This window comes from Quercus lobata, chromosome 5 (assembly GCF_001633185.2).
Source record: "Quercus lobata isolate SW786 chromosome 5, ValleyOak3.0 Primary Assembly, whole genome shotgun sequence".
Classification (NCBI taxonomy): Eukaryota; Viridiplantae; Streptophyta; class Magnoliopsida; order Fagales; family Fagaceae; genus Quercus; species Quercus lobata.
Genome location: NC_044908.1, coordinates 84,539,993 through 84,554,518, shown reverse-complemented (window position 1 = coordinate 84,554,518; position 14,526 = coordinate 84,539,993). Strand labels below are relative to the sequence as shown.

At 32.9% G+C, this 14,526-nt stretch overlaps 2 protein-coding genes across 2 annotated transcripts; both read left to right on the top strand.

Moving 5' to 3' along the window:
- The first annotated feature begins 4,220 nt into the window (after positions 1-4,220).
- On the top strand, positions 4,221-5,927 carry LOC115989828 (protein FAM32A-like). Its single transcript, XM_031113704.1, has 2 exons — positions 4,221-4,470; positions 5,225-5,927. The coding sequence occupies exons 1-2, from the start codon at positions 4,323-4,325 to the stop codon at positions 5,485-5,487; spliced, it is 411 nt and encodes a 136-aa protein (XP_030969564.1). The 5' UTR covers positions 4,221-4,322; the 3' UTR covers positions 5,488-5,927.
- Positions 5,928-7,590: 1,663 nt separating this feature from the next.
- LOC115988773 (AAA-ATPase At3g50940-like) lies at positions 7,591-9,334 on the top strand. Its single transcript, XM_031112389.1, has 2 exons — positions 7,591-8,624; positions 8,936-9,334. The coding sequence occupies exons 1-2, from the start codon at positions 7,638-7,640 to the stop codon at positions 9,320-9,322; spliced, it is 1,374 nt and encodes a 457-aa protein (XP_030968249.1). The 5' UTR covers positions 7,591-7,637; the 3' UTR covers positions 9,323-9,334.
- The last annotated feature ends 5,192 nt before the right edge of the window (positions 9,335-14,526 follow it).

Below are 14,526 nucleotides of genomic sequence, written 5' to 3'. Positions count from 1 at the left end.
AATTGATTAAAATGTTTACTAATTTCAAATTTGTATACATATACATGATGATATTTTTCTACTTATAGCTTTTATTATATTTTCATTAGAATTTGAATTATTTAAAAAATTATTATTATTATCATCGAAAACGAATTATTATTTGAATAGGTGACTAACTCTATAGTTTTTCATATAAAATTGGCCACCCATTAAATAATTTTGGCTTCTCCAATACATCAATCTAATACATTTAATCTATTGGATCGAGCCTTCTTCTCACAAAAAAAAAAAAAAAAAAAACTCAATTGGGTCGCAACTTTTTGTTTTATTAACATCGGATTAAATTTATAATAACAATAAAATCCTTTTTTTTTTTTTTGAGAAACCAATAAAATCCAATTTAAAACCCTAAAAGTAGATCCAACCTCTGATGACTTAATAAATATATTATTTATTTTCTTCTGAAAGCTTATGACCATAAGCAACGGATAGGAGTTGAAGGAAAATTCAGTTGGATCTAAAGACATCACATTATGCCAAAAATTACAACTATTTGTTTAAATAAAAAATTAAATTTCTAAAAACAATTTCATTACGAAAGCTCATCATGCCTGATGATAATATGTATTATTAAGAATCAGGGGCATTGAACTTTGAAAAAACCAAAGATTTCTATAATCTATAGAAGAAATATACATGAAAGCATGGTGATAGAATTAGTGATAATGTGGATTATGGTTGTGCTTTGCAGTAGGGCATGAAGATGTCATGTCCTATAATGACCTTAATTGTATCAAATATTATCCAAGATTTTGTTCTGCAAAATGTGGGCAAAAATGGGCAAATACCTCTTTTTGGCAAAATTTCTAGCAATATGTCTCATTTCTGAAACTATTTAGGCATATGCCCATATTTTGAAACTCGAGTTCCATGAACTCAAGTTTCTTGAAAAATTTCAAGTGGAACTCAAGTTCCACAATTTTTATTATATTTTTTTTAAGCTTTGGAATTTGCCTATAACTCGATTTTCTAAAAATCAAGTTTCAAGAAAATCGAGTTTCACATTGAAACTTGATTTTTAGAAATTGAGTTTCAAAATAGGGGCATAAACGTAAATAGTTTCAGATTGGGAGCATATCGCTGAAAATTTTGCTAAAAAGGGGTATTTGCCCATTTTTGCCGCGATATGTGTGAAAGATGTAGAGAAACTATTGCATAAAAAAGGAAAAAACTAGAGATGTTATATGATCATTGTAGGAAAAAGATTTGTGACAGCCACAGTAATCTAAATGATGTCTCCTAATTGTGTTTCAGGTTACTGAATCCATGAGATCAATTAGGGATGGACTAGGTATAAGACAATCTATATTCTCTGGAGGTTTTGTTTGTTTTAATGGAATGGTAAGTTTTTGTCTCAAGCAAGTGAAGAAATCCTAATCAAGCCCAAATCATACCGACCTAAACAATGAGTGTGTTTAAGCTCCCAATCAAGTTTTGTAAGGAACTCAATGCTATATGTGCCAGATTTTTGTGGAGACAATCCAACACATGAGTAATCCATTGGCTCTGTTGGAAAAAGCTTACTTTTCCTAGAATGGAAGGGGGTGCGGGTTTTCGTGATCCCAAGGCAATCAATTTCTCTATGCTTGTAAAGCAAGGATGACATCTTCTCCATGAGCAAGATTCATTATTCTATAAATGTTTCTATTTTTTTAGGAAACCATAAATGTTTCAAAGCTAGTACTTTATATTAAATTACCAATTGTCCTAAAAGTTTAAACTATTAAGAAATGATATATTTCTCAAAAAAAGAAGAAGAAGATAAATTCAATCAATTAACTATAATTCTAACACTCCCACACTCACATGTTGGACCTTAACTCCCTCTTAATAAGTAAGGTACAAGAAGTGTGATTTTCAATATTTTAAATGGGAGATAGAGTAAGGTTAGAGATGGAACTTAAGATCTCCTATTCTGATACAATGTTAAATTAACTATTATCCTAAAAGTTTAAGGTTATTAGGAAATAATGAATTTAATTATTTAACCATAATTCTAATACTTCGAACATAGTCATTTTCTAGATGCTACCAAGGGATCAAACAGCTCAATTTTACACTTCTCTTTCTCTTTTAATTAAAAAAGAAAAAGAAAAAGAAAAAGAAAAAGAAAGAAATACATTCGGGTGCCAATACCACTGTGAACGGTTTAGAATATTAGTTGTACACATTATGCTTAATTAGTTTAGATTTTGATGGGAAGAAATAGAATTAATAGATTCCATGATTGCATGGTTTAGAATAAACTTCCTCACCCATTATATAATTTTTTGGCTTCTCCATTACTTGAATCTAATCAATCAATAAGTGTATTAAAACACACAAACGCGTATATATGCAAAAATATAATTTACACTGTACAAGTTTGGTGTAAAAAAAAATACGAAAACAATTTAACACATAATTAAGAATATAAAAAAAGATAATTATGTTCTTAAGTTTGAAAAGTAATTAAATATTTGTCAATTTACGCAAAGAATATTACAATTGGTTCATATTTTAAATTATTATAATATTATTTATTTTTTTATTTTATTTTCCCTTTATCTAATGGCTTGTAAATAATTGAATCTTATTCCTCAAATATTATAATATTTACTTGAGTATTATTCCTCAAATATTAAACTTTTTCCTATTACAATCTAGTCATCAAATAATTTCTTCTCAAATATTTTATAATAAATTTATAGCATACAAGCGTATCACATGGGAAGCTCAGTTTAATTATTGGACCGCACCATTTTGTTTTATTAGGAATTGGAATCAGTTCGTGATAACAATAAAATCCAATTTAAAATTGTAGAAGTAGACACCATCTTTATTATATTTAAAATTATGCATAAAAAACAAGTTTGTTAATAGAATAGTAAATAATATTCGATTGTCATGAAATTTGACATAAATAATAACTAAAAAGAAAAACAAATTATTAAAAAAAAGGAAGATCTGACCATCTGGGCTACATGTTGGTGATGGGGGACAAGAACAAGCAGTGGTAGAGGTGTAGTAGAAGACGGAGGATAAAGTAAGTAGGTGAAAGACAAATGTAATTATTCATTCTTCAAATAGTACAAAAATTAAAAAAAACTCCTGAAAACGCTCTAATTATCAATCATTAATTTTTTTTTTTTTTTCCAAATTCCAAAACTCATTTTTTAAGTTTTACTATTTTTCATTTTAGTACCCAAAGTTTCAAAACCTCTCAGTTCAGTTATCCATTAACTTGGTAGAATCCTCCCAAAATGACCCTGTTTTGCCCTTAAATTAATATTTAATTTTTAGTTACTTATTTATTTCTTAACTTTATATATATATATATATATATATATAAATTAAAAAAAAAAAAAAAGCAAGGGAGAAAATAGGTAACTAGCACTAAAAAACTAACTATTTAATTAGTAGTTAAGGTTTCAAAACTAATTTATTTTCTAGCATCTCGAGTCTTTTAAACTCGATTTTGGCCAATAAATTGACCATCAAACGCTCGATTTCTATGCTCTTATTACTGTCGACGTGGCAAGTTTGCCACGTGGGAACACAGAAATCGAGTCTTAGAGACTCGATTTCTAAAAACTTACTGACGAAACACAACGTCAGGGAAGAAAGCAGAGGAAGAAAAAAAAAAAAAAAAACCAGAAATAGAGAGAGAGATCGGCGAGACCCAGGCGCCGCGCGCGGCCTGGGTCTCGCGAGCTCAGGCGAGACCCAGGCAGCGCGCGGCCTGGGTCTCGCGAAAGAGGATCGCGAGACCCAGGCGCGCGCTGCCTGGGTCTCGCCTGGGCTCGCGAGACCCAGGCCGCGCGCTGCCTGGGTCTCGCCTGGCTCGCGAGACCCAGGCCGCGCGCGGCGCTTGGGTCTCGCCGATCTCTCTCTCTATTTCTGGTTTTTTTTTTTTTTTTTTTCTTCCTCTGCTTTCTTCCCTGACGTTGTGGTCCCTCAGTGAGTTGCTTAGAAATCGAGTCTTAGAGACTCGATTTCTGTGTTCCCACGTGGCAAACTTGCCACGTCGACAGTAATAAGAGCATAGAAATCGAGCGTTTGATGGTCGATTTATTGACCAAAATCGAGTTTAAAAGACTCGAGATGCTAGAAAACAAATTAGTTTTGAAACTTTAACTACTAACTAAATAGTTAGTTTTTTAGTGCTAGTTACCTATTTTCTCCAAAAGCAAGCAAATCCCCAAACGGTGTCGTCCCCTACCCCCACCGTAAAATCAGAAAAACGAACCCACCCCCAAAATCCAAACCCCAACCGGAAAACTGAGAGAGAGAGAGAGAGAATGTCAGGTTATGAGAATGTGGTTGGGGGAAAGCTGAAGCTGAAGGGAAAAGCCCTGGATGTGAAGGCTGGTGGACTGAAGAAGAAAAAGAAAAACAAGAAACGTCAGGATCAGATTTCAGAGGTTACAGAAAATGAGCTTCCACCAGGTTCGTATTTTCTGTTCATCTCCAATTCAGTCTTGTATTTTGCATGTACCTTTTGTCAAAAAAAGAAAAAGGTTGAGCAGTGTAAGCTGCTCTTAATTTTTTTTTGGATAGATAATAAAAGTAATATTATTCATAATAAAAAAGAAACAGAGAATGAAAGTACAAGATGTTAACAACAACAAAGAACTAAAGGACTCAAGGGACTAGTCTAAGAGAAAAAAGGAAAACTCTAGGATAGAAGAGCAATTCGAGGAACCCAAACACCTTGGCCAATCGAAAAGAGTTCTCTGGCATAAATCTTTTAATTAAACCAGCGATTTCTCAGTAGCCTCAACAACTACCTCTGGTTCTTGTGCTGAAAGCAGCTTTCTTCGTACTGTGTACATGGCAATGGTAGTGGTCAACTACTTGGTGTTCCTGCACCGAAGTCTTGAAATGGCAGACCTGAAATTTGCTGCAAATTTGATTTCTATATATTTCCAAGAAAGGTTGTTCTTTTCTTGTTCCAGGATCTGGAACCTCTCACTATTAACTTGATTTGAATGAAAATATTAAAATTTGCTAAGAATTGGACTATATATGTTATCTAAAGAAGACAGAGTGAAAAGTATGGAGTAGAGGCTGCTGTTAAATCCAGAGATTGTTTGAACACTGTAACCATTTTGTTTGGTCCATATCTTTTCTACTTTCCATTCTAATTGTTGAACATCATGACTGTATATTTGTCATTCATTTTTCTTATTATTTGGTGCAGGTGAAACTGCAGAGCTATCCACTGATCCTAACGAGGAAGATGTAGATGATGCCAAAAAAATGAGTGGTGATGGGAAGACTGTTCATTGTGATGATCATCTCACTCCTGCAGAAAGGCGATATATTGAACAGAGGGAGCAAATTGATGTTCATAGATTAGCTAAGGTAGCTAATAAATCTCACCGTGACAGGATTCAAGATTTCAACCAGTATCTGGCAAACATGAGTGAGCATTATGACATTCCTAAAGTTGGTCCAGGATGATTCAGGCGAGTTTATGAGTATGAAGAAGGATCAACCTTTCATGTCAGTGCTATGTATACAATGTGGTTCTTGTCAACACTTTTTTTTATTTGGTCATATTGTGCTATATGGCAGATGATTTTCTGTTTGGTGGTTCCTTTCTGTTCTGGAACTTGATTACAAGTTGCTCTCTATGAAATTTGCATTTGCAAGAAAAACTCGTATATATAGCCATCTTAATATGCTAATTAGTGCTTGACTGTCATCTGTTCCTGCTCTAGGTTTCCCACAAGTCCCTTCCACTTCTTAGATGGTATTGGTGAATTGACACACTTAGAAGTAGATAGCATTTATCAGCTCTTAAGCATGTAAAAGCATTGGTTTGTTAGAATTTTTCCCGCTTGAAAACTCTCTTTCTTTGTGTGTTCTTTTGTTATTGTATTGAAAGTTGGTCTCGTATATATGATTAGAAGACCCTCTTAATTATCATTGTCAAGATATTCATGAACAATTATGATCAAAGTTGGAGCAGAAGTAATGGAAAAATTGAGAAGTGGCTAAAATGTATGTGAGAAGTGTGCATTATGAGATATACAATGTACAAGAAGATGATAATGGAAATGTGAGGAACTGATGTCTTATGTTTAAACTCTATTTTATCTATAAATAAAGTAGTATGTTAATGGAATAGGAGTATGTTAACGGTTCCCTGTGCACTCGTTGAGGAGGATAAAAACAGGTCCCACTTGCGTTGGTAAGTAACAAAAGCTAATAAATAAATACCCTTTAAATTTTAAGTAACTTGACCACTAAACCAAAAAGGAAAAAAAAGTCAATATTATATAAATAGCAATGTATAATTCTAAATTATTGATATTCTTGGGAGTTTTTATAATAATAGGTATGTATAATTCTAAATTATGATGTAGAGTTCTTTAAATTTCATTTCATCATTTCAAATACTTGAAATTTCATACCCTAGTAATTGATAAGCAAACATAAGAAAGCATGTTTAACTCACTTAGGAAATTTGAAAAAAATTTAAGAAAAAGAAAAATTGTATTGTCGTCATCTCCATTATTCATCAAGGGTCAGGATATGAACTAGACAAAATAATAATAATAATAATTTACAAAATTACTTGAATTGAAATGGATAAATTTTAAGTGATACTCTCAGTGAAATCCTAAGATAATTCATGATGTAGAGTTCTTGAAGGCCAGTTTTTGTGAAATGAATGCTTGAAATTACATCGCCTCTATCAGTCACTTAGCAAACATCATAAAGCATGTTTAAGTTTAACACAATTTAGAAATTTTGTCATCATCTTCCCTACCAAAGACTCTGTGGTTGCATAATCTACAATCTTTGTTTTAAATAGTCTGTTAAGTTTATTTGGGTGAATTATTATTTCGGGTCATTAAATTTATTTTGTCATTTTAGTCCTTAAATGTAACATTCCTATCAAATTAGTCCGTCCATCCATTAATATTTATAAAATTGTTGAAGTATAGTAAAACAGAGTTGCATCATATATGTAATTTAAGGAGTAAAATGGCAATGGATGGAATGACCAACTTGACAAGAATATCAGAGTTTCAAGGACAAAACAAAAAAGTAAATTAGGGAAGAAGATGACAATTCACTCTAATTTGGAATTTTGCCAATCGTATACTTTTTGTGTTGACCAAAAGGAGACGTCATTTTTGAGTTTATAATATTCTGCTTGTGTTGCTGCTAACTTCAACCTTGGCTGCTTGCTGTCTTTCAAGCTGGTCATGTCCATGCCTTTCCCTGCAAGTAATTTGACAATACCTTGAAGTCCAAAGAAGCTTCTCTCATTGATTTCCTTGTCAAAAGAGAATAAAGGACAATATGAGACCAAATTACTTTTCAATATAAGAATTTAAAAGTCAGCTTAGAAATGTCAGGATCATTTCTATGAAAACATATTCATCAAAAAAAAAAAATAAATAATAATAAAAGTCTATGTAGAGGAATGGCAATACAAAATTTTTCTAGACTCCACATTATAAACTCATTGAGGCATCCCACAAAAATTGTAGGAGAGTTTTTAGTGTCCCTCAAGAGCATAAATCTTGTAAAAGCCTTTTTCTCAAAAAATTATTTCAAAATTACGTATTGCCAACAAGATTGTGTGCTCTCTGAAAATGTCCCTAAACCAAAGAATTCCCAATGTTCAAAAACTTCTGTCAACAGCAGCCACTGTTGCTGCAACAGCAATGCTGGTTAGGAGCATTGCCTATGATTACATACCAAATGATATCCACCGCTACCTATCCTCTCATTTACATAACCTTTCCAGACTTTTCTCTACTCGATTCACCATTGTGATAGAAGAATTCCAAGGTCTCTCAAAGAATCAAATGTTTGATGCGGCAGAGGTCTACTTAGGTACCATAACTAGCTCCTCAGTTCAAAGAGTTAGAGTGGGCAAAGACGAGAATGAAAAAAGTTTAGTAGTTACCTTGGATCGAAATGAAGAGATAGTTGATGTTTTTGAAAATATACAGATGAATTGGAGCTTGGTTTGTACACAAGTTGAGCCATCAAATTGCAGAAATCAAAACATGAGTGATCTTAATGCCACTCTGAGGTCAGAGGTCAGATCCTATGAGCTAAGTTTTCACAAGCGACATAAAGACAAGGTATTAAGTTCCTACTTGCCATATATTTTAAGAAGAGCAAGGTCCATTAGAGATGAGTGCAAAACAGTGAAGCTACGCACGGTTATAGCATATAGATCATGTTGGGACCCCAATGCAGTCAATCTCAATCACCCAATGACGTTCAAGACCCTTGCCATGGATTCCGAGCTTAAGAAGGAACTGATGGAAGATTTGAACAACTTTTTGAATGGGAAGGAGTACTACAAAAGAATTGGGAAAGCTTGGAAACGAGGGTACTTATTATATGGTCCCCCGGGTACAGGAAAATCAAGTTTGATTGCAGCAATGGCAAATTATTTGAATTTCGACATCTATGACTTGGATCTATCTGAGGTCAGGTACAATACTGAACTCAGGCTTTTGTTGCTCAGCATGCCTAGCAGATCAATACTTGTCATAGAGGATATTGATTGCTCTATCAAGCTAGAAAACCGGGAAAATGAGAATGATCACAATACTGGAAAACAATAAGGTAATCGTCATTATATACTACAGTTGTCTGTGTTTCACCTATAAGACTAGAAACAAATTATAGTGTTAATTATTTAAGACTCCCACAAATTTTGACTAATACTTCTTAAACTATGCCTTTTAGATTTTAAGCAATCTTACATGGATATAAAAGAGAGGAATTGGTAACAGCTAGTTTCTAGATAATAAGGGAGGTATAGCATGGCTAAAAAGAAAATGGGTACTACAAATTAGGCAAATCGATTTTTCTTACATAGGAGCATTATAGCCTTGAAGTAAAATTCTCTCTAACATTTGCTTTGATTTATAAACAGATGACTCTCTCAGGATTGCTCAATTTCATAGATGGTCTTTGGTCATGTTGTGGTGATGAGCGTGTCATCATTTTGACGACCAATTACAAAGAACAACTCGATCCTGCTTTGTTGAGACCTGGTCGTATGGATGTGCATATTTGCATGTCATATTGCACCCCTTCTGTATTCAAGCACCTTGCTTTGAACCATCTGGGGCTTTGCCGTCATGGTCTCTTTCAACAGATCGAAAGGCTCATAGAGGATGTAAAGGTCACTCCTGCAGAAGTTGCAGGGGAGCTGATGAGAAACAAAGACACTGAAGCTTCCCTTCAAGGACTACTGAACTTCCTCCAGAACAAGATGAACGAAGGAGATAAATTTATTAGTAACAACATCTGAGTAAATAAAAAATAATTAGATCAAGAAAGCATATTTTAGGCTAATAGAGAAGGGCCTTTTTTTCATTGTTATCCAGGATTTATGTGATAAACCAGATGAATTTTTGTCCAGAAGTTTCTTCAATTCAAAAATGCCAAGCATGCCACATGCCATTTCCATTGCTTCTTAATAAAGTGATTATTTGCATTGGTATCAACAGAGTATGCTAATTCATTTAAAAGATTATAAATGCGCTAGCAAATTGTCAAATGCCTCACATTAATAAACCAGTGTTTCACACATCCATATGATTCATACAATGAGTTGAAAAGGTCACAATGACATTCGAAATGACCCTTCTAATGGAGTGTTTCAAAATTTCACATACTTTTTAATTTGGGTAAAGTGAGTGTTTTTCTGGATATATGTTGGGATACCTACATTCTTCGGATTTTGAGGAATCCAAAAGCCAAATAGTTTCTCAAAAGAGAACCAAATTAGTAAATCCATCTTGGTTCATGAAAAAACCAGATATGCTTATTGACAATGTTCATGAGTTCAATCCTATTTGCAACACCTGCCTTGGCTCTTAATGTCCTTAATATTCTATCACTGTCAAATAATGCTTGCCATATTTATCTAAACACGAAATTGAACTCATGAACATGGCAAGCATTATTTGTCCCACCATTTAACAAACCATCGTTGAGTAAGAACATCATCTTCCTTAACATATTGCCATTTTAATATCCACGGGACCTCGTATTTTTTAACAAAATGAAGTGTAGCAAGAAATTTTGCACCATGTGAATTTGTTTTGTAAACACTTGTGAAATTTTTGAAAGAAACAGCCAGAGGTCCTAGAAATATTTCAGTAATAGAACCAAATTGAATCCACTAGCGGCTGAACCAAAGCGGCAATTGAGCATCAAAATTTTTATCAAAGGAAACAAACCAAGAGTGAGTCATATTACTATCTTGGTGTAACATGAACTTGAACAGAGAAGGGATATATATATATATATGGGGTATCAGAGCCATTCTTTTCTGGCTGGTGATAGTGGTGTTGTGTTCTTGATAATCCTGTCTTGTTCCGTCCAAACTTTTAATACTCCCTTGTTGTGTTCCTTTTACCATCGTTGGCGCCACCTTAGTTGTAAAGAGAAGTCCCAAAACCGAACAATAAGGCTTGTTTGCTAGGAGAGCATTAGGGCATGAGAGGTGTAACACCCCATAATTTTGATATCAATTTAATTATTGTACATAAATTATAAAGAAGGCCTACAATTAAATGGATTAAATTGATTTGGGCCTAAGATATAAAAAATAAGATAAATACCATGGGATATGAAGCCCAAATGAGATGACATAAGTAAATATATGGGCCTTGATTTTACCTTTTAAGTTACATGTGAATGTACATAAAAAAGTTCCTTTTGTTTTCAGCCGCAACACATGAGTGAGCTGTTTCTTTTCTTCTCTACGGCTGTGCACAAGTAGCTCAGGTATGGTTTGTCTTGCTCTAAATTTAAGAAGTTTGAATTGTCAATAGCTAGCAATTGTCATGAACCTAGACTATCATTATACTAATAGAAAAAGGGCTCCTATAATTGTAATATATTAGATAAGGAATGGTAATATGTCAGGAAAGGGCCACAAGCTTTGAAATTGTACCTAATAGAGTAATAGGCTTGGACTTTATCATGTGAAAGGAAAAAGGTTGCTTCGTGGTTTTATATGTATATCCGTATATGGCCATCTTGGATCTAAAACTATGATTATTTTAAAGGGCAAAGGGTGCTTGTGGTTAATATGTAATCGCATATAGCCTCAATTGTTGATTGTCAAACCATTACACTTTTGTTATGGTCCAAGTACTAGTCCAGCGGCATCAAGGGAAAAATATAGGCAATCGGATTGATAAATTAAGAATACTATAATATGTGGCTTCTACTTTTAATTAATAGATATAAATATTAGGTTGATCAGATAGGTATATATATCATGTGGCTTCTAAGGAATAGTAGAATATATGATGGCTAGACCTATAGTGAATTGCTAGAGTTTTATTGAGTTGCAGTACAATCATGCTTATTAATAGATAGTAAAAATGCGAGAAATAAAACAATTAGATTAAAGCTGAAAGTGAACTAGAGAGTTACGTAAATAAATGTAAAATTTTGGAAATATTAGTGTTGTCTAAGATTATATTGTCTAAGTATGAAAACAGATTTTAGTGGGAAATTCGTGTATTGATGGACCTATTTTTGGTGTTGCTAGGCTTTAATTCTACTGATTCATTGTGACTCAAGGGCGATTGATTCCTTTTATTTTGCAACTAAAAGGTAAATGGTGTTTACTAATTTTGGGGGTTTTCCCAAAATAGTGTTGATTATTAAACTATTCTATATCAAAGAAATATGTTGATATTCTATATATAAATTGATATTTTATAAATGTTTGATATACACATTGACTATTCGTTTTATGAAAAACTTGTGGGACAACCTAAGTTTATTTAAACTTGTATGTGTGAATATATCTTTATATTTTGAGAATTATGAATGGATTATTTTTGTGAGCATATTGAAATGTGTTTTGAAAACCTATGACAAGTCGTGATTAAAAGCTCAGTATTATATTTAGTCCTTAGCAAGGGACTATCATACTGCAGCTAGTCCTTAGCAAGGGACGGTCCTAGAAAAGGGGATAGTACACATTTGATAGCTCCTTAACAAGGGAGTATACTATTGAGAATCCAAAAAGGAAGCTCCTTAACAAGGGAGTGCACCTTTAGATTCGAAAGGAGCCATCCTTAAGAAAGGGGATGAAAAGGAGGTTCCAGTCCCAAAAAGGGGACAACACAACCTTGTCAACGGGGTGTAAATGTTGACCACGAGAAAAGCCTAGGAAATTGTTTATGTGATGATATATATATATATATATATATATTATGATGGCTCACAATATAAAGATATTTTATATATATATATGAAGTATTTGATGATAAATATTGATGAGTTACAAGTTATGAAATTGTTGTAAGAATTATTTATTTGAAAGGTTTGTTCCCACACCCCAATGTTAGTGAATTCCACTTATTGAGTTATCTCACCCCCCCCTTTATTTCCTATTACAGATACATTAGAGGGATTATTGGAGTAGAGATTCTTGAGAGACAGCAATTATGAATTATTTTGTGGAACTGAGGATTTTATTATTATTTTTATGACATTAAACATTGTATTGGAGAATTATTTTGAGGATGTTTTGTCTTTGGTGGATTAGAGCTCTGACATTTGTGATGAGATTTGAGGTTGCTGGTTTCTTTCATTTAATATTTTTATGGATTATTCAAATTAAATAGACTTTTATTGCTTATGATTTTGGGGCGTTACAATTGTGGTATAGGGTTGATTAGGGTATGCGTTACGAAATGCAACGATGATAGAAAAAAAAAACATGATAATTGAGTGTTAAACCTCTGTTAGCTCCAGGACTAGTATCCCTCCTGATATTATAAATGAAGATGACCACATTGTTGAAGAAACTGATCTCTCGGATTTCCATAAATGGAATATTCCTAAAGTTGAACCTAAGTCCATCTATAGGACTAGTTGGACTGAAAATACTTTTTGTTCTCAATACAGAGTTAGAACTATGGAACAAACATATTCTATTTCAAAAACTCATGAAAAATGTTGCCCATTTTCTAAAATAAATATTAATGATTTCCTTGCTAAAAAATTGAGTTATTTACATATTGGCCTTGTTCAAGTTGCTGTTAAATCTCTTACTAGAAAAGGTATTAATGCTTCTATTCTCATGTGTTTAAGAGATGCTAGATTTAAAAAGTTTTATGATAGCATTCTTGGCATGATTACTGCATCTTTGTACGATGGTCCTGTTTACTTTAACTGTTATCTTGATATTTCTCTTGCTTTAGATGATCCTAATATTGTTAAAGCTTTAACTCTAAATATTTTAACTTCTGGTTATGATATGGATGAGGGCAGCAAACCTTTTGCTCTCATTTATCGTATTTATTACAGACTTCTGAGTACTCAACTTAACCCTCATGCTAGGATAAAAGACCCTGATGGAAAAACTGTTTTAATCCAATGTTCCACCCCTGACACTAAGATTCAAGTCCCAAATATGATTCAATGAAAAGATATTAATCTTCCCAAAGAATGGTTGTTGGAACAAGAATCTCCACCTGCTAAACCTGTTTTTGATGAATTAAACCTTGATCACATCCAACAATATCTTGATGGAACTATTAAAATAAGTTTAAATAAACCCCTGGTGATCAATGAAAGAAGACATTCCTTTTGTAGGATTTAAAGATATTTCAAAAAGAGACTAAGATCTCAATGAATTTCTACAAAAGAATTTTGAAAAACTTGATTTAAAGCTAAAAGGAGTTTCAAGTAACAACTCCCAAGTTAGCACTACTTTTTACTCCACAAAAACAAAACCTCCTTCTACACATAGATTGAAGAAGAAGAAGAGACCGAATCCGGATCTCCAATTGCTTCTGATTTTCAAATCCCTATTATTCATAGTCAACTAAGAGTTTTAAACAAAAGCTTTGAAATTGACATGGTTGCTTTGTTCAATGAATTTAAATATGTTAAAAACAAAGATAAAAGAAAAACCTACCAAACTACTTTTGATCAAAAAGAAAAAGATTGTGTTAAAAAAAAAGGAAAGAAAAAATGAATCAATTACAAAAGCATATTTTTGTTTTTTGATTTCCTTGAAAATCACTTTGTTTCAAAAAATAATTTGAATATGGTAAGGAAATCAAATTTTGTTAAAGAAGACAAAACCATTGTTAGGTCTAGTCATCCGCCCCTAGATGCAGTTATTATTAACTGTAAAGGGACCGAGATAAATGCCTCTCCTTTTAAAATTGTTGAAGTTATTGATACTAATGCTCCTATTTCCACTGAAACAAACAAAATTATTGAACAAAAAAATTTTGTTAACAATTCCTTACACATTATTGGTCAACAGTTTGACCATATTGAAGATAAAATTGTTGAGAAACCTACTTCTTCAAACCTGAGACACCTTTGATTGATCTACCCAGTCAAAGAGAAAAGTTGAGTCTTAAAACCTCTTAGGCTAAAACCATTGAAAAGGTTGAACAAATGCTTTCTAATTTAAAAGTAAAAACTGAGCAAAGTACTTCTACTAGTACTGCTTGGGCTATTTCA